This window comes from Filicampus tigris, chromosome 5 (genome assembly GCF_054856515.1).
Source record: "Filicampus tigris isolate MCC_2025a chromosome 5, RoL_Ftig_1.0, whole genome shotgun sequence".
In the NCBI taxonomy this organism is placed as follows: Eukaryota; Metazoa; Chordata; class Actinopteri; order Syngnathiformes; family Syngnathidae; genus Filicampus; species Filicampus tigris.
In genome coordinates, this window is record NC_141221.1 from 4,861,298 (window position 1) to 4,879,191 (window position 17,894).

General features: G+C 41.5%; 1 protein-coding gene across 3 annotated transcripts in view; it reads right to left on the reverse strand.

The window, feature by feature from the left end:
- The window catches only part of nipbla (NIPBL cohesin loading factor a), a 43,298-nt gene that overhangs the window by 6,281 nt on the left and 19,123 nt on the right, over positions 1-17,894 (reverse strand). For 2 of the 3 annotated variants that reach the window (XM_086030596.1, XM_086030594.1), the window contains exons 13-41: positions 17,336-17,549; positions 17,075-17,245; positions 15,286-15,459; positions 15,032-15,193; positions 14,843-14,946; positions 14,669-14,755; positions 13,902-14,133; positions 13,622-13,773; positions 12,306-12,386; positions 12,120-12,220; positions 11,911-12,040; positions 11,756-11,838; positions 10,119-10,251; positions 9,090-9,386; positions 8,178-8,398; positions 7,983-8,085; positions 7,234-7,332; positions 6,992-7,138; positions 5,885-6,019; positions 5,646-5,798; positions 5,454-5,562; positions 4,814-4,944; positions 4,588-4,728; positions 3,114-3,207; positions 2,872-3,026; positions 1,768-1,858; positions 881-1,054; positions 606-796; positions 408-515 (exon numbers count right to left, since the gene is read on the reverse strand). In XM_086030596.1, coding sequence (XP_085886722.1) covers positions 408-515; positions 606-796; positions 881-1,054; positions 1,768-1,858; positions 2,872-3,026; positions 3,114-3,207; positions 4,588-4,728; positions 4,814-4,944; positions 5,454-5,562; positions 5,646-5,798; positions 5,885-6,019; positions 6,992-7,138; positions 7,234-7,332; positions 7,983-8,085; positions 8,178-8,398; positions 9,090-9,386; positions 10,119-10,251; positions 11,756-11,838; positions 11,911-12,040; positions 12,120-12,220; positions 12,306-12,386; positions 13,622-13,773; positions 13,902-14,133; positions 14,669-14,755; positions 14,843-14,946; positions 15,032-15,193; positions 15,286-15,459; positions 17,075-17,245; positions 17,336-17,549 — 4,173 coding nt within the window. The remainder of the gene's footprint in view (positions 1-407; positions 516-605; positions 797-880; positions 1,055-1,767; positions 1,859-2,871; positions 3,027-3,113; positions 3,208-4,587; positions 4,729-4,813; positions 4,945-5,453; positions 5,563-5,645; positions 5,799-5,884; positions 6,020-6,991; positions 7,139-7,233; positions 7,333-7,982; positions 8,086-8,177; positions 8,399-9,089; positions 9,387-10,118; positions 10,252-11,755; positions 11,839-11,910; positions 12,041-12,119; positions 12,221-12,305; positions 12,387-13,621; positions 13,774-13,901; positions 14,134-14,668; positions 14,756-14,842; positions 14,947-15,031; positions 15,194-15,285; positions 15,460-17,074; positions 17,246-17,335; positions 17,550-17,894) is intronic. The other variant, XM_086030595.1, reaches the window with a different exon arrangement.

Here is a 17,894-nt window from a genome sequence, read left to right on the forward strand (position 1 = left end):
GTCAATGTCGGTGAGTGTGACAACAAATCTCATGGAATATGAGGAGGAAAATAAGATACAGAAAAAGAGCCAAAACCATGGCCCATACTAATAGTTCAAACCTAAATACATCTCAAACTCATATTACAACAATGTTAAAAATAAATTTCTTAGGGACTATTTCATTGCAAAATAATGTACTGTAAGTGCGTGTATATATATATATATATATATATATATATATATATATATATATATATATATACGCACATGTACAAAAGACTCTCTGAGCCTTTCATTAAAAATATTATATTTACCTGAATATTTGTGAAACCTGATTGTACTTCCTTCAACCACTTACTGTGATACTTTCCCATTTTAACAGGGCTTGCAGCGAATATGTATTAATGACCGTAACGCCTACTCACATGGATGAATCCTGTGTACTTCTTGTCGATCTCCACCAGTTGCTGATCGGCTTTGTTCCTCATGCTGGGCTCTGGGTCGGTTCCCATGGCAATCAGGTACGGCACGCACTGATGCACAAATTGGATTAAAAGTGTTCTTCACTACAGTCTTTGAAAAAATAGTGTGAGAATGGGGACAAATCGTAGAAAGTGGCTGACCTGCACTGGATGGATGAGGCCCTGGTTTAGTGTGAGTGCGATGACGTTGAGCGCAAAGTGCCGTACGGTGGACTGCGTGTGGAAGAAGGCCTCCAAAACCTGCTTCAGGTAAAGCTGCATAATGGAGCTGCTCATCCCTGAAGAGATGTCCCCCATCTCCTTCAGATCCTCCTGTTTAGAAAGCTTTTTCCCTGCAAAGACAACATTTTTACTCGCATGAGACAATCAAGCACCGATGTAGTGCATGAAGCGTTTCATTGGGTTGTGGAACATACATTCTCGGTCAGCTTCCTGCATCCTTGTGTCCTCCTCCTGCAGGTACGTTTGGAGGTTTTTGAGGATATGGAGTTTGAGACTAATGGACGAGCTACTGTCAGCCAGGATGCCGTTGTACAAGGACTTCACTTCGGGCACAAACATTTGGCTGGGATGCATGATCACGAGGAATCCTGAACAATGCGAGCAACCACATTTTGACATGACAGATTCAAAACTCCTTGAACTTGAATATCGCAAGAAAGCTAATTTATTTCAGCTGTTCAATTACAAAAGTGAATATCATACTATACAGATTGATTAAACATGAATGAGAATACTTGCCAAAAGGTAAATTCCTACCCAATGAAGACAATTATTTGGATTGTTTTTTTTTCATATATTTTTATTTCTTGAGATGGTGAATTTTTTATTTTTGTAAACACTAAGTTAAAAATGCTAAAATTATAAAAACATAAAATCACAGAATACTTCACATCGTGTGTAATGAACCTGTATGACTTTCACTTTTACAATTTAACCACTGAAAGGAATCAAGTTTTCCATGATATTCTAAGTTTATTGAGATGCACCTGTATAAACAGGGGACCCTTGGTTTACAACGGAGTTACGTTCCTACGGTGGCGACTTCACCCAAAAGTCGGGAATGTGGCGCAGTCTATCACTAACCTCCACTAATACAGTATTAAAGTCATAATTGCAACAAATATTTGGATGAAAAAGACTTGTAAGCCATAAATGCAAAACAATCAAATGAAAAACAGGAAGCACTGTGGTAATTGACTATGCCTGCTTGCTGTTTGTAACCTCACAAGCTGGTATGGTAGGACTATTGAAAACCAAGGAACCCAAGAACAAGTTAATATTTACTGGTATTTACACTTACCTAATCCAATGATAGCTTTGGTCTTGACTTCCTCATCCTCATGCTTAGTGAAGTATAGAAGAAGCTCCAGAACCTTCTCCTTGATAATGATCTGTACCGGAAAAAAGGTACATATTTATGATGTTGCGTGCATCAACATGGTGAAACAATTCATCCATCCATTCTCAACCGCTTATCCAAGGTCGGATAGCGGGGGCAGCAGCTTTAGCAGGGAAGCCCAGACTTCCCCCTCCCCAACCACAATTTCCAGCTCTTCCCGGAGGATTCCAAAGCATTCCCAGGCCAACCGGAAGACATACGTTTCTCCAGCGTGTCCTGGGTCGTCCTCGGGGCCTCCTACCAGTGGGACATGCCCCGAAAACCTACCTAACCAGGAGAGTCGTCCAGAAGGCATCCTAGCCAGATGCCTGAGCCACCTCATCTGGCACCTCTCAGCATAGAGGAGCAGCTGCTCGAATCTGAGTCTGTCTCGAATGACGGAGCTTCTGACCCTAGTTCTAAGGGAGAGCCCGTGCATTCTTGGTTTATGTGTATTTTCAAATAGAAAAGGACGCGACTAATAACTTTTCACGAGATCACAAAGATGTAAGAACGGAAAAGAATGCAAATTGAGAAACGGCTATTGCTCTCTTTATACATGAAAGACTGTCTGAATTTGTGAATAAGATATCAGACAGAAATGACCCTAGCAGTAGAATGCAGAGAGAGTCCCTCCCTATTATTGCAGCGTTTGTGCATGTAGTTCCATGCTGAGCTTCATGTATTTTGTAAGGCAGCTTGTTGGCCAGCTAAGGGGTTTTCGGAAAGCAATTATTATTTTCATTTTTAGTACCGCTTTCATTTACACAATAATTATTGTATGATGATGATGACTATATTAATAATTATTTTCTGCTACATAAATGCAAAAAATGTTTAGTTAGCGTTTCACAAATGGAAGACAACAGGCCACATAGCGTCACACATGTCCATGGTGAAATTGGCTCCACCATGGTGCGTGATCAGGCTCTTCCTACACTTCTTGATCTTTGGGGTATTTTGACAAACCCCTATTACAGACAAATTATGAAGATAGCTGGAAACTGTTAAAAACCGATATGCTACCTTGGATGGGCCCTTGAACTCCTCCAGGTCAAAATCAAAGTGTCGACCCAGGGCACCCACAGTGAACAGCGATCGTAGTATTACAGGTTTGTTTGCTGCCAATGTCATGCTGTTCGGATCCTCTTGATGCTGGATTTTCAGCCTAGTAAGTGCACCTGCAGGTAAATGAAAAAAAGCAGCAATGGTGAGCTAAGAAGTGAGGTGAAGTGAAAATATTACATATGGAGAAATGTGTATCTCACAATAGAATTTGTTGAAGCAGGCCCAGACAAACTTGTAGTTGTGTGTCACTTTGTTGACAACTGCACCCAGACAGCTGACACAGTGCTGGACCACCTACAGAAAAGTGGAACATAGTTCTAGTCCACATTTCATAGAGTACCAGAGAACAGTGATTCCCAATCACTGTGCCACAATTATCCAATTTAACTTAACTCAATACAAAAGACGTATACATATACGCCTTAAAAAAATGTAGTCCCCACCTACTCAAAACGTATAAATAAGTATTTTACATTTTTTCACGCAAGAGTGTACAGGAGGGTCTGACACAACTTCTGGCTGAAAGATCAGGTTGGACTGCAATGTTAATATCTTAAGGCAGTAGATGGCAGCGGGTGTAACAACAGCCTGGATCATGATTCTTTTCGAGCCCTTTTCGAAAATTAGCTTAGCTGGGCGACGGACGCAGCGCGCCGTCAACCCCATCATTGTGTATGTGGTGAGGAGCACGGAATGGTGCGGTAAAAGTTCCTTGATATCGTCCTGGTCTTGTTTTGCTGCAAAATTATGAGCCGTTCATAAAATGGAATTTTACTCGCCAGTGTGGCATTTCAGCACCTCACTTCCGGGTTTGTGTTACGCGACCAATCGGGTGCCTGTATTCGCTCGCAATGAATGCTTTAATGTGATAATTGTCATTCTTGTTGGAAATTTTAACTTAAAGTATGTCTTAAAGTCTAAAAGAAAGCGAGTCAGTTGAATTGACATTTAATTTCCATGGTTGCGGCGGCATCATGACGTGCGTCATATCCTTCCAGCGATGTGACAGCCAATCGTATTGCAGCGCAGCCTCGGAATCTGCTTTTTTTCTGTTCCGTTTGGATTCGCTCGCTTGGGCATCGGAAGCCATAACGTCTTCATATATGCACCACATGATCTTGGGTTAATAAAACAGACGTTGGAATTACAACTGGCTGGAAATCATTTTGTTCATGCCTGAGGTGTTTGATTGCTTTTATCTGAATTTAACCAGTCAGACACCAACTTCAATGTGCATTGCAATTCAATAGTTGAACATTGTTGGGAAAATATGTAAATTTTCCCGAATGGCCAGGGTATTTACGGGCCATTCCTGGCCATCAGTGCTGCAAGGAACCCCCCACATGTGACGGCTGCACCCTGTCGCGACTACATTTCGGTGCATATTAGCCCGCCGATGACAACTTTTCATCGCATGACGGCCGCACGGGGTCGACGCAAGACAGTTGCACATCCCAAACATAATTCTTTGAAAGCATAATCATGAAAATGACAAGAAATAAAATATTTCACTTTGTGTTATGAATGTATATAAAGTAACAGTTTCACTTTCTAAAATGAGAAAAAATATTAAACTTTTCACGAGATTCAAATATTTTATAGGATTACCCCTAAACTATGTTGTTGGGCTCAAAGGTTTCAGAAACACTGAGCATTAATGTCTCCATAACGTACCGTCATGCCATATTTGATGATGAGCTTCATGAGGTCCTCTTCTATCGTGGCGAGGAACGTCTCGCTGGGGTGCTCCATTAGAGGCACAACCAGCTCCAACATCTTCGCCACGTTGCAAATGACCATGAAGTCATTGGCAGTCTGCGACAAACACAAGAGCAATTAATTATAACGACAAAGCAAGATAATACGCAGAGAGCCAAATTGAGCCAAATGGGACACTTACGTGACACTTGGTGGTTAGGTAAGGCTGCATGGTCATGGCGTGTTTCACCATGAGTTGGGCCCTGATCTTACTGAACAGGTACAAGGTAGTGATGCAGGCCACTAAGCGGGTGGAGTTCACACCCTTGCTCTCTGCACGAGAAAGACGAAATATTGACATCCAATCAGTGCGAGCAGACCGGTATCCCTGAGTTTGAATGCCCTCAAGCTAGCAAAAGTTGAAATTTGACCAACATTTCCGGTGAGAATTAAATCAGTGTTATTTTTGCCAGCCGTTTTAGCCTTTGTCTTTTTGACAGAAATGCTTTATATCTATACTTTAATCATCTCTATATGCGTTAGTCTCAGTCAACGAAAACCCAAAAAGTTTTAGGGTCATTGGTCACCAACCTTTTTGAAACTGAGAGCTACCTGTACTTGTTGGGTAATGATTAATGCTATGGGCTACTAGTTTTTAGGTTTTAAATTGTGAAAAATATATGCATACATTGTTTAAAACGTGGTCTGTACAGTTATTAAAGCTTTGATGATGAATTTGTCTTGAAAGTCACCCTTCCAAGTGTTCGCAATTAGCTTACCTGAATGAATAAATATTGAATAAATAAATATAATGAATCAAAGTACAGCCATAAACATCTTACCAGCGAGAGACTCTTCGTATTTTAAGATGTGCTCCACCAGATTGTCCACCAGCTGAACGCAGGCCTTTTTGGCAGGTTTATACGCCGCGTCTTCCTCCGATTTGAGAAGCTAACCCCAAAGGGAAAGGATAGCGTCGTGTTTAATATAAACAATGGTTTTGCAGTGCGCCAGGCTCTTGCCACAACACTTACATTGGAAAGAAGCTGCTCAAACCAGTCATAGCCGGTGTCTCGACAGGCCGCTACTACATCAGTGATGTTGAGAATCTTTCTGGTCATGGTCTCCTTGTCGTGGGCTGGCGTTGGTGTGAACCATAACTTCTGGAATGTCTCATTCACTAATTTCTTTGAGAAAAAATACATCAAGTGTGAATTGCATATATTTATTTTCAAAAGAATGTCCACAACCCAAAACAATGCAGTGAGCTTACCTTGATTCCCTCCTCATCATTGACCCTGCGAATCATTCTGACGCACATCTCCGTGATTTTACTGAAGGTTGGCTGCTCCAAACAAATGTCTCTCAGGATCTTAATCACTCGCTTCCTTACACTGATACCAGTGTCCTGCGGGGCACACATTGGTTTATGAAACACCCCCTGAAGCATTTTGTAAACAGGAGGGGAATTCAGATGCTGTTAAAAGACAGTGGTGTGTTGCAGCATGTTTTTAACACTAGGTGGCAGTGTAGGACTGCAGTGGATGGTGAACTCCACATGAACCCGATTGATTTCCATGACAACAGGCATAACAATATCAATGTAACACTTCCAGATCTCGAAGGAGATTGGGAGGGAGGGAGTTTTAAACAAAGCAAATCCATTCTGCTACAATGATTGTGTTAGTTTTTTTTTCTGTGTGAACCACAAACTAATACATTTCTATAAAAGGTGTGGTGGTAAGAACATTGCACCAGACACATGCTACTGAAGTAAAGGGGTACCGTACTTGCTCTATGACGGTCATGACACAGTTATGAATGGTACATGTCTTATTATGTTGTCAGGTGGCACAAGAAGTGTAGCTTAGTTATTAATGCAGTACTCACAGGTTTTTCCTTGTTTTACATTTATGGCCTAAACCAGGGGGCCCAGGCCACCAGCCCAAATACAAAACAAATCAAGATATAACATAACTTTTTTTTGTCGTTGCAGAGAATATGTCACATTTGTACATTATCACTCAGGCGGGAATGTTGGTCAGTGGGCAGTGCCCTTAATTAGTGACTGAACGTTATTTCGGGACGACATTGTGTTGCTGACATAGGTAGCAACAGTTGTACAATTTGCAATACAATTTACATTTTATTTCATTAAATTGGTTATTTATTAATAAAAAACAGAACAAAAATGAATTACTTTATTGAATGAATGAAAATAATTGTATATTTTACATGTATGTCCATCCACTTTTTATAGCTTATTTTAACTAAGTTTTTTAAAAAAAATTAAACCTCATCTATGAAGGAAAATCAAATGTGGCTCATAAAAACAAATGTTTGCACACCCCTTGTATACATGGAATTAGCCATCACTTACCAGGATCCTCTCTATGAGCATGTCGTAGTATTGCTCGGTGAGCTGCGGTCTGCTAAGCACAAACTTGCCCAGCAGCTCCACGGCTGCCTCTCTCACACTTGTAGAATTGTCCATCAAGCGGCCGTGGACTCCGCGCTGCATGTCCGACTGCACAAGCAGAGAAAGTTATCTCACTTTAAAATATTACAAGGGAAGGAAAGTAAAATGGACAGGTAGTCTTCAACAGGAACGTTGACAAGTACCCTCGCCAGGATGCTAGGGTCCACGGCTACCACCTCCGACAGACACTTCATGGCTTTAGTCCTTACAGCTATGGCACTTTCTCCAAGGACTCGCAATATCTGAATTAAAAAACAAACAAAAAACAATACAAATCAACAATACAGTGATGTTAATTCGATGGCCATAATGCATTTCACTTAATGTGATCCATTAATATTGTACAATAGAACCTCCAAAGTGGGGGTTATGTGTGAGCAAATCTCATGACACTTCAGCTCAGTAAGCATCCTTTTGTGAAGTGTAGCAGAAAAGAGGAAACCTGATGACAACCAGAGTCGGAAATTACTATTTACAGCAATGCCTACCTATTAAAACATCACTATGTGACAGACTTGCTCTGCAAACGTCTTATTCCCTTTCCATGTGTCATTCACAAGGTGAGTACTGTTATTTAATTTTAACCTATTCAATGTTTTTTTTGTGTGAATGCAATTTTAGAATGTAAAAATGTTACTTGAAATATTGCCTGATATTCAATGTTTTTTTTTTGGGAGCGATTATTAAGATCCACTCAATTGATACTGTACAGTACATGAACCATACATACTCTTCTAAACACAAAATTGATGATGAATCTAAGGCAGAGCCCAGGTTTCCTCAAACAATTATAGTCAAATTTGCTCAAGATGGACTGTTTCCACTAGCTATGAAGTGGATATAAAATATAAACATGGTGGAAATGGACAGGGTTGGAGTTTTCAATGATTACCTGTGTTAAATAAATATCAAAGCTTTGTGCAAACGGCCTCATGGAGGCCAAATAACGCACAATCAGACAGGAGTCCTCATAGTCCACAGTGTCGGAGTTCATCCTTGGAGAGAGGAGCAGAAGAAGTAACAAAACTAACATCCAGCAAAAAAGAGACAATCACGTCACACTAAGTCTGGTGAGCTGCGCACTTACTTGAGCATGGCAAAATGAGCCGGCGTGGTCTTGATGATGTTGCGCAGGAACTTCTTGCGCTTCTCAGCACGCTGCATAATCTCACCCGTGGTTTCAATGTCCTTAGCGTGCTGCGGCCCGTCCGAGGAGTCGTCCTCCTTCGGGTTCTGATTCCGCATGGATTTCTCCGCCTCCGTTGTGGCGTCGCGGAACCACTGGGCAATGTAGAACTTTCTTGCGAACTGGAAAGCAAAATCTGCCTCAATTTCTCATCCTTTTTCGATACTGCCGTGCATCCGGAAAGTATTCACAGCGCTTCATTTCATCAACGTTATGTTACAGCCTCTTCCCAAAATGGAATATATTCATTCAGCAGAAATATTTCTGTACCCTTCCCCATATTTGTGCCTCGAGACAATCCTGTCTCCTAGGTCCATGGACAACTCCTTTGACTTCATGTGTGCTTTGTGCTCTGACATGCACTGTCACCAGTGAGACCTTATATACACAGGCATGTGCTTTTCCAAATCATGTCCAATCAACTGAATTTACCACATGTGGACTCCAAATAAACTCTAGTAACCTGTCAAGGATAATCAGTAGAAACGATATGTGCCTGAGCTCAATTTTGAGCTTCCTGCCAAAGGCTGTGAACACGTATGTGCGTGTGATTTCTTAGTTTTTAAATATTGATACATTCTCAAAAATATTTTAAAAACTTTTGCTGTTTTCATTATAGGCTGTTGTGTGTAGAACCCTAAGGAAGAAATAAATGTATGCATCCCTACAAATTATTTAAATGATACCACAGTGGTATACTCTCTATGAAGTGTAAAATTCATACATACAACTTATTTTTAATGTAGGGAAAAGGGAGGCTTAATCTAACCACAAAACTGTTTGAGGCCATCTTTGGTACAAATTAGAACTCACCACTAGGGAGGCATCTGTATCGGCATTCTCTTCCAAGTAGTCGAGTAGAGCCTTTTGCAGCTGCTGAGTTTCATCGCCACCCTGAGACTGCAGAAATATCACAGGGATAAATATGGATCTTTCAGCACAATAACAGATAAAGATTTGTTGAACCTGCTGTAGAATACGATCAATCGACCGCTGGTCCATCTTGCTGGTGACTGCGTCCTTCCTTAGGCGGGCGGCCACGGTGCCGAGGTAGTCAAGAGACGCCACTCTGAGTGCCATCTCCGTCTGCTTGTTGCTGAACTGGTGCACCTGGTGAAGATCAAATGCAAAAAATAGTCTATATCAATTCTTAAAAAAATAAATAAAACAGTACCCACGTGTCGGTGACATTAGTCAAAACACCACAAGCATGAAGAATTTAAGCACACGCCTCTTTTTTTAAGTCTCGCTGATATTGGGAGTGGGTGGGTTGTGTGGTTATTGGGAGGTGAGACAATGCTCACTCTGTCCCTTTCTATTGTGGGAACAGCTACTAGTTGAGTCCCAATCCTAAAAAGCGATAGCGAACGATGAAGCATACATGACACCCCATGAATAAAAAAAAAAAAAAAAACACTTGGCTCATATATTCACTTATGGTGAAAGCAATTCACCACCAAGCTGCCAATTACACTTGCCAGTTAGTGGAGTGTATCTGTATCTGGTACACACAGTGGAGACATCATCAAACCCAAATAATCCCCTACCCCTACACTTTCAAAGAGCAATGAGTATATTAGTGGTTATCAAGTAAGGCTTTTGTTACCATGACGAACAGGAGTGAAGCTCGCGGGTTGCGACAAAGTTAAGAAAGTATAACGTAAGCAAGCAGCTCCCACATGCGGGAGCCCAGAGTGCAAAGACAAATGGTCCGTGAGACAACTTCAGCACATCTGACATGTAATTCTGCAATAATAACAACAATAGTAATAGAACCTCTGAGGATCTGCTACAAAAAGGCCAAAAGATATTTAACCGACAAATGAGATAGATGACACTAACCAGGAGTCTGCCGAGCAGACTGAGTAGCAGCTCGGCGGCAGGCCACTCTGGTTTGTTAACCGTTGAGAGCAGGTCCTGGACAAAGTTCTCAAACAGCGGCCGGTAATCTTCCTCTCCTTGCTTACTGCCACATCTGAGGGAGAATACGGGGGAAAACGGTGAGACAACAATAAGAAGGTGAAAGAAAGTCTAATCAAAAATTAAAAAATGGAGCCTCCAAAGTTAAATGCTCCAGTAGTGGTACAATTCAACCATCCAACTATTTTCTATAGATAGTGGGAGGTTGTGAGGCATACATCCGAACCACAAGGTATGCCCAACCTTTTTTTGACCCAGGATCTTCTTTTTACCTAGCCAACATCCACGATTGACCAGTTCAGTGTCAACATTGGAAATCCACACACATTTTCCAGCCTGCAGTAACTCAGCTCACATGACTTTTTCTTGTTATCATACAATAACTAGACATCACACCGCTGGCTCTGATCCTCTCTCATAAGTGCAAACAGCGTGCATACAGCCCCCCGCACAAAAATAAATAGCCATAACTAACCCTAATATGGATGAAATACAAAAATAAACCGGATATAAAACAGCTTTCCGAGTTTGAAAAAAGGAAATCACTGCCTGCCTAAGTGGGAGACCTGACACTGGCGGAAGCAGGGACGCACTTTGGTAGTGCGTAAAAGCCATCTTTGCAAGGAATATTTTTATAGTAGCTCCCTTGTACCATCCTTCCCTTTCTTTGCTAATCATAATAGCATCGTTGCATTTGAAATCAAACAAACAAAATTTGAATGAGAATTAAAAAATATATAACTAAATTGGTTCCGTGACCCCGTTTGTAACTCGAACCGTTTGTAAATCGAAGCAAATTTTCCTATTGAGAAGGACAACAGCTCCTCCATTGAAAAAGAGATTTCTACCAAAATCTAATTTTTTGGACACAAAAAAAAAAAACAATCCAGAAAAATGGATATGTGGGGTTTTGGTGCGTTTACAGCCAACTGTAACCTTTAAATCATTAGGAGGTCTAATTAAGATAAAAAAACGTAAAGCACATCTGTTGCAATGTGTTCTGCACAGAGCCAATGATGGTTAAATAGCACAAGAAGCACAGCACAGATCTGTCCACTCATCCATGATGAAACGGTTCACAGGACAAAACGAAAACATAAAACTAGAGGCATATTTTTTTTTATTAAAAAATTGTACGTTAACTTGAAAAGTTCATAAAAAGAGTTACTCGTAACTCGAGGTTCCACTGTATCTTAATAGGTTTGATTGATAGCTGCGAGCTACTGCTGACCGCTGTTTACTTCCTGTCATACAGGTCACGCACGAAGTAGGTTAAAGCAGACCCACTTTTTAGGTTTTTTTTTTCTTTTCTTTTTTTGTATACGTGAGACTGATAGGGTGTGCAAGCTGTAGTGTACACTAAACACAACTATTAGGGATGTCCCCATCTCACATGATTTGAATTCGGGCCCGATCACGTTGTTGGAATGTTTTCAATAATTGTTTTCAAATTCAACAAGCATCACAGAACGGATTGGGTTCTACTTTGGAGGCTCCACTATTATTTTGAATAGAAATACCCGTATTCAAACCAAAAATGTGGAAAAGGAGTTGTTTACTTTTTGAGGAATACTGAGAGGAAGTTCTGCGCTGTTCGCATTGCCGTTTCATATGAGTTGGTAATCAGCACATCTTGGTCCACCTGAAAATACATACAATGAACATGCGATGTACTACATTTAGAGCCCGTAGGAGTGTGTGTAATTTCTCCTACCTTGCTGTCATGCTCCTCTAAAGTGTCTTTGTCGTTGGGTAGGTGGACTACGCACTGGATGAGCTGCAACACCAAGGCGGTCACCATTTGGATGTACATGGGTTCTCCATCCTGGTCAGAGCTATTCAACCTTAAAAGAGTATGGCGTAGGATCAGTATCGAAGATTCACGTAACTGGCAGGACTTACTCTCATTGCATCTTAACATACCGGAAGTTCCTGAGGGAGCGTTTGCTAGTAGGCAGCCTGGCCAGTGAAGTGAAGATCTCCTCCAGAATGAGCTGCCGGTGCTTCTCGTAACGTGAAAACACCTGGAAAGAGGAAATGTTCAAGTGTGCCGTTTTAACACTTTTGCAATTGTGAGTGTTGTTTTTGGGTAAATGTCAGAACACTTACCGCAGTAACCAGTTTAATAGCGCACAGCTGCAGCTCACTGACATTTTCCACAAAGAATGGAGTGATTCCCATTGAAGAAACCTGAGGGAGGGGGGTGGGGGGGACAAAAATGAAGTAAAAAGAACAGAAAAATGTACTATTAATACAGTGGAGAAACAAGCAGGAACTGAAGACATTTGCAGAAGAGGACTGGCAGAGCATCAACAGGCATGAACTCCAACATCTGGGGATGTCTTGTCTTCCAGACTTCAGGCTGTTAATAGACTGCAACGGATTCGCAGCCAAGCAGTTAAAGCGCACCGTGGTCATTTCATTGCGGTGATGTTGAGAGCCAAAAAGATGAGACATGTGTCAATGCCCTAATATTTATAAGCCTGAATGTATACACAGAGTAAATTTTTAAAAAAGCAGGCGCTGAAGAGGATCTCGATTAGCTGGTCTGTGAACTTCAGATTTGTAAACCAATGTAATGACTAGCAGATTGTACCTGTTGATGCAGCGCTGCATCACTTTGTATTTGAGATCAGCAAAGCTTTTGAGTTGAAGATAAACATTAAGGACTGAATCTCAGCTTGTCATGTCCATTATTTGTTGTTTTAAAGTTTGATGTGTCACAGAAGCAAAAAATATTAACTTCAAAGTCACCAGGCTGCTTGATGTTTCTTTTCACCAAAAGCTTGATTCCGACGCTTTCTGTTCTGTGTTCAGCAAGCTTTCTGATGAAACAAACCTTTTGAAAATAGGATAAAGATTGGGAAAGTTCTGGACGTTGAGGGGCCAATGTCTTGTAACAGTGTTTTATTTTAACCTCTGCGCATTGGCTGAGATGCGTCAAACGGATACCCTTATGGGGGGGGGGGAATGGGTGTGGGTTATGAAAATTAGACTGTCGCAGGAACAAATTCTGAATCCTCAACATATGTGTCGTGAATTGCATATTGTGCGCACAGTATGAATGAACAATCCTACGCATTTATTAGCAAATGTGGCCCCATGTAACAGAACACGATATTCTGTAGGGTCTTGAAAGATCCGTCAAAATGCTCGAAAACAGCTGTCGATATGGGGAATTCTGCTTTGAAAATGGCTGGCAGTGAGTGAGTTAATAATGCTCACAGGTTACTTTCGTTATCTGTACAGTACAAAAAGGTTTTATGATGGTGGCAGTTTTGAACTTCAGAACAAATAACTCTAAATACAATTGATCTCAATGGGAAATTTTGTTTTGAGTGTCACTTGAATGCTTTGCATTTAACTCTTGAGGTACCATCGTATGTACCTGGACAAGAAAGTACAATTTATTCCCATCTTTTTACCTGGAGGATGGTGGTGTCGGTGAGCAGTTGGATCTCGAGGAGCTCAGAGATGTTGCTTACGACGTCGCACACTTTGTTGTACAGCATGATGATGACACGCTGCTTGTGTGTGGAGCATTTGGCACGCTTCGCCTTGGAGCTTAACAAGACACCTAGATGAACGATTATATGAAATCGATACATTAGTTGGATAAATTAGATAAATTAGACAGACAGACAAGACATGACAATTGCTCTCCCCAGACGGCAACATTAAATGGCATCATTATTCAATCCTCACCGCCGTGCGGGTCCACCCTGTAGACGGGGTCGTACTGCGGGTAGAGCGTGTTCTGCAGATGGAACTTGGTGTATTGCAGCACCCGCTCGATGACGTCCTCGATGTAGACGGCCTTTGGCATGTGCGCTGACGTCATGATGTTCAAGGCCGTGAGGCAGGCGTCGGCCGACTTGGTCACGCGTTCCATGATGAGGTCCCTCCACAGCCTCTCCTCATCCTCGGCGTCATGGTCCTGACATTACGAAGGGAGAGCAATTCTTTTTTCCTTTTTATACCTTGAAAGCTAAGTCAAATGTATAAACTGTACGTCCTGAGCAGCAGAGAGCACCAAGTGTCTATTTGAAGGGTATGTCTAATTGAAAGGAAGTCTTCCTAACTAATATATCAGCAATTTAGTGTAGTTGGAAGCGGAGCTGCTTAGGGCTTAGACAGACAAGCCAGGTCACGTCTATTCAAGTTTGGACTCTGTGCATTTTAGCATTAGCATTTTGTGTCCACAACCGGCTGCAAGGTTGCTGTCATCTTCTTGATTAGTTGACAGTTGACAACAGTTTGAATTTGGGGATTTGTCCGCTACATGCACCACATACAGTTCAACGAATCCACACACAGAAGCGGAATTGGCCTAGCAGTAGAGGGGTCGGGATGAGCAGTTGCTCATTGCAATTAATTTAGCCATTGGTCCTGGGGTAAAAGCGATTTTTTTAATTATACATCATTATTTGAAAGTGACAATCCGTTTGTTTTAAAGTTTTAAAGTCACTCACATGGTTTATCATGGTGGAGAGCTTGGCTCCATCCTGGATATTCTTTTCTAGTATGTTGAGGAGCTTCACCAGCTTGTCTGATGGGATCTAAATGAAGAAAAAAACCACACAAAAAAATAGAATAATGCGATTCATCAAGAAAGGTAGATATAAATCAACTAAAGATATGACTACCCTGCCGGTGATGCCCATGGCTTTGATTTTGGCGGATTCGCTGCCCAGCTCGTTTAATTGGTGTTTCCCAAGTAGTAATTCCTGAGGTATCTCATCATCGTCTGCTGCTGGACACAACCCATTTAGTGAGTGCAAATTAAAGAGGAAGTTCGACGCTGTATTGACATAGACAGCTCTCTGATACTTTACCCATGGTGGTGAAATCAACATCCTCCAGGTTCTCCAGGATGTTGTCTATGCTGGTTAAAAACCTCTTGAACGTAGACGAGTCCATCAGCTCCTCTTGCGTGAGTTTAGGTTCGTACGCTTTCCGCTTCTTCTGCTTCTCCTTCATCTTCAATTTCCTGGCAACTGAGCAAGGAGAATTGTTATTTGGTGTCATTAGCAAAGACAAAACAAGACAAGCCAAAAGAGGGGAAAATGTGACACATTGGAAAACAGACCATCGCTCATGCTGGGAGGCGGTGAATCGTCTTCGGAGGAGTCCCGGTAACGGCTGCCCGAGCCTCGCCGGCCTTCTTTGAAGCCAGTTCTCCGATGCTCGCCTGACACCCGTCGTTCTCTTTCCTCAAAGTCCCATGCCCTGTCTTTCTCCCGACGCTGGCGTTTCCTTGCGGCTATGGACATTCAAAAACATGTACCTTAGACTAGGAATGTCCCGATCCAATCACAGGATCGGATATCTGGGCCGATCAGACGCTTTTTAGCTGATAGGGGATCTGGGCGAAAACATTGGTTTTCTTCATATTCTGAAATGTTATACTCTAGGTCACAAAGTCACCAAATAATCCAAAGCAAAAATATCTTTGTAGTAATATCTTAATATTATATTACAATGTTGCATTTTGTTTTATGGGGCGGGCAGCAGTCAGATTGGCAGTAAGAGACACACAAACACACGCACATAGTCTCTGTACACAGCTAGTGGTCTCCATCCGCACTGCAGCGCATTAAATTGTGTTTGGAGCAACACGGAGACACAAACGACGATGAGTGTTTACAACTCAAGTAAGCCAAAGATACTTCATAGGGATGGGCGATGTACATCTTCATCGATGTTATCGTCAACGTTCCGTTCACGATGTGCAGTCTTACATTATTGAGTATTTAAACTGTATCGAAAAGAAAACACGACTGCTGTAGTAAACATCTTTTTCCTCATCCTGAGTTGGCAGTGATAGACCAGTACTTACTGCAGCTCAAAATGTGACGAGGAATAATCATTGAGGAATAATAGGAGACATTCAATTCACATAAATCAATAAAAACACCATATATAGTCGAGACATAATTTGAAATTTGTCATTGTTAATTTAACACATAATTTAGTTGCCTATTGATACTTTCATTTTTTGTATATTAATTTGGGTATTGCATATAATTTTGTATTTGTATTGTAAGACGCCAGAAGAAATACCGGTACATAAACTCAAACTGCAGAGGTATCGGATCGGGACTCTGTATCAGATTATTAGCAGACACTTAAAAACAAAGGCCTACCTTACCTCAGACACATGGGTAGGTTTAATTACAGAACTGAAGATGGTTGGAGGCATGTATGATGGGAGGCTTTTGTAAAAATGCAACGCATTTACTAGAAATCTAATCTCCACAAAACGTAATCTTACTTTAATGAGACTGGTTCCATCTGCACTGGTAGGTGCTGCTGTTTTGGTTAGCAAAGGTGCTCAACTTGTATCAACAGTTAAACTTAGAGCCGTGTGTACACAACAGGTAACGGTTATTTTTTAATGTCATCTTTTTTTTTTAATTTGTAAAAGAGAGGCGTCTTTTTTATGGTGTTTATTTTATTCAGCTGCCTTGTTCCACCCCCTAGCTTCGTCCTCAGTCCTCAAGGCAAAAAGAGCCCCCTCAACTTTGGTCCTGCAGTACAAGGGGGCAGGGTGAGCAGTGGCTCCTTTGCATGAGACAAAACTGTCTGCTCCAGAATGTAGTGATTTCAACCAAAGTGTAACAAGTGGATGTTAAGTGTGTAGTCATTCTTTATCTTTTTCTTATTTATATTGAAGACACCTAACGACCGTTTTGAATTTTGGCAAAAAATGCACAATTTCCTCATTAAAGGGGATGGCGAACCTGCAGACTAATTAGGGCAGAGCGTCCGAAAGAGGTGCAATCACGATTTGAGGAAGTAGAGTAATTCTCTAAATAGGCTTTGACATACAGCTACGATGCTTTCTATGAATTCAAGAATCCAAATGGTTGACTCACATTCTCCGTTTGCATCGTCATCCGAGCTGACCTCCGCGTATTTGGGCTTCTCGTTGATCGTACTCCGCTTCCTCTTGTTCATCTTGACTCGTTCGCAGAGGGGCATGGTCGACTCAATCTCTGCAAGCAACTCTGGGGGCAGTTCCTTCAAAACGGCCGGGTCCATGCCGCCTGGACAGAAGACAAGATCTCATTAGATGGAATAGAGGAGGATGACATAAGACCAACTGACATATTAGTAGTCGTTGACACTTTTCTTACTTTTGCCAGATTTTCCTGAGGAAAACTGGTTCCTTCCGGACTTGCTGTGACGAATGATTCTTTGGATCTGGTCCACCGAGAGCTTTTTCAAAACCACCACCGGCTTGGGCCTCTTCTCAAAGTCCTGCACCAGACCCAGCCGCTCCAGTTTCACCTTTGGCTGGCCCCACACGGGACTTTCGGTGGGAACAGCACAATACTTGTCGCGATTGATCTGAAAGAAGGGAAAGAGTTAGGGATGCTCTATCAATTGATCTTAAAAACAAATGTTCAGTTTGTTTTTTGGAATACAAAAATATGAAATGGTGCAGTGTCAATTAGAGCTGTGCAATATAATGATATAGATTGTTAACACGAAATAAAACATCTTTTGTACCTAATAATCATCTGTCATTTAAATTGTTAGATTTACCTTGTCGCTACTGAGGGGATCCTGTCATTTCTTTTCCTCTGCCAAGCAATACTTCGTAATATACTTGAATGCTACTTGAAGGACTATGAAGAATTTATTAGAGTTTTATCACTTGACTGCATTCCTTGAAAAGTGGTTATACTACCA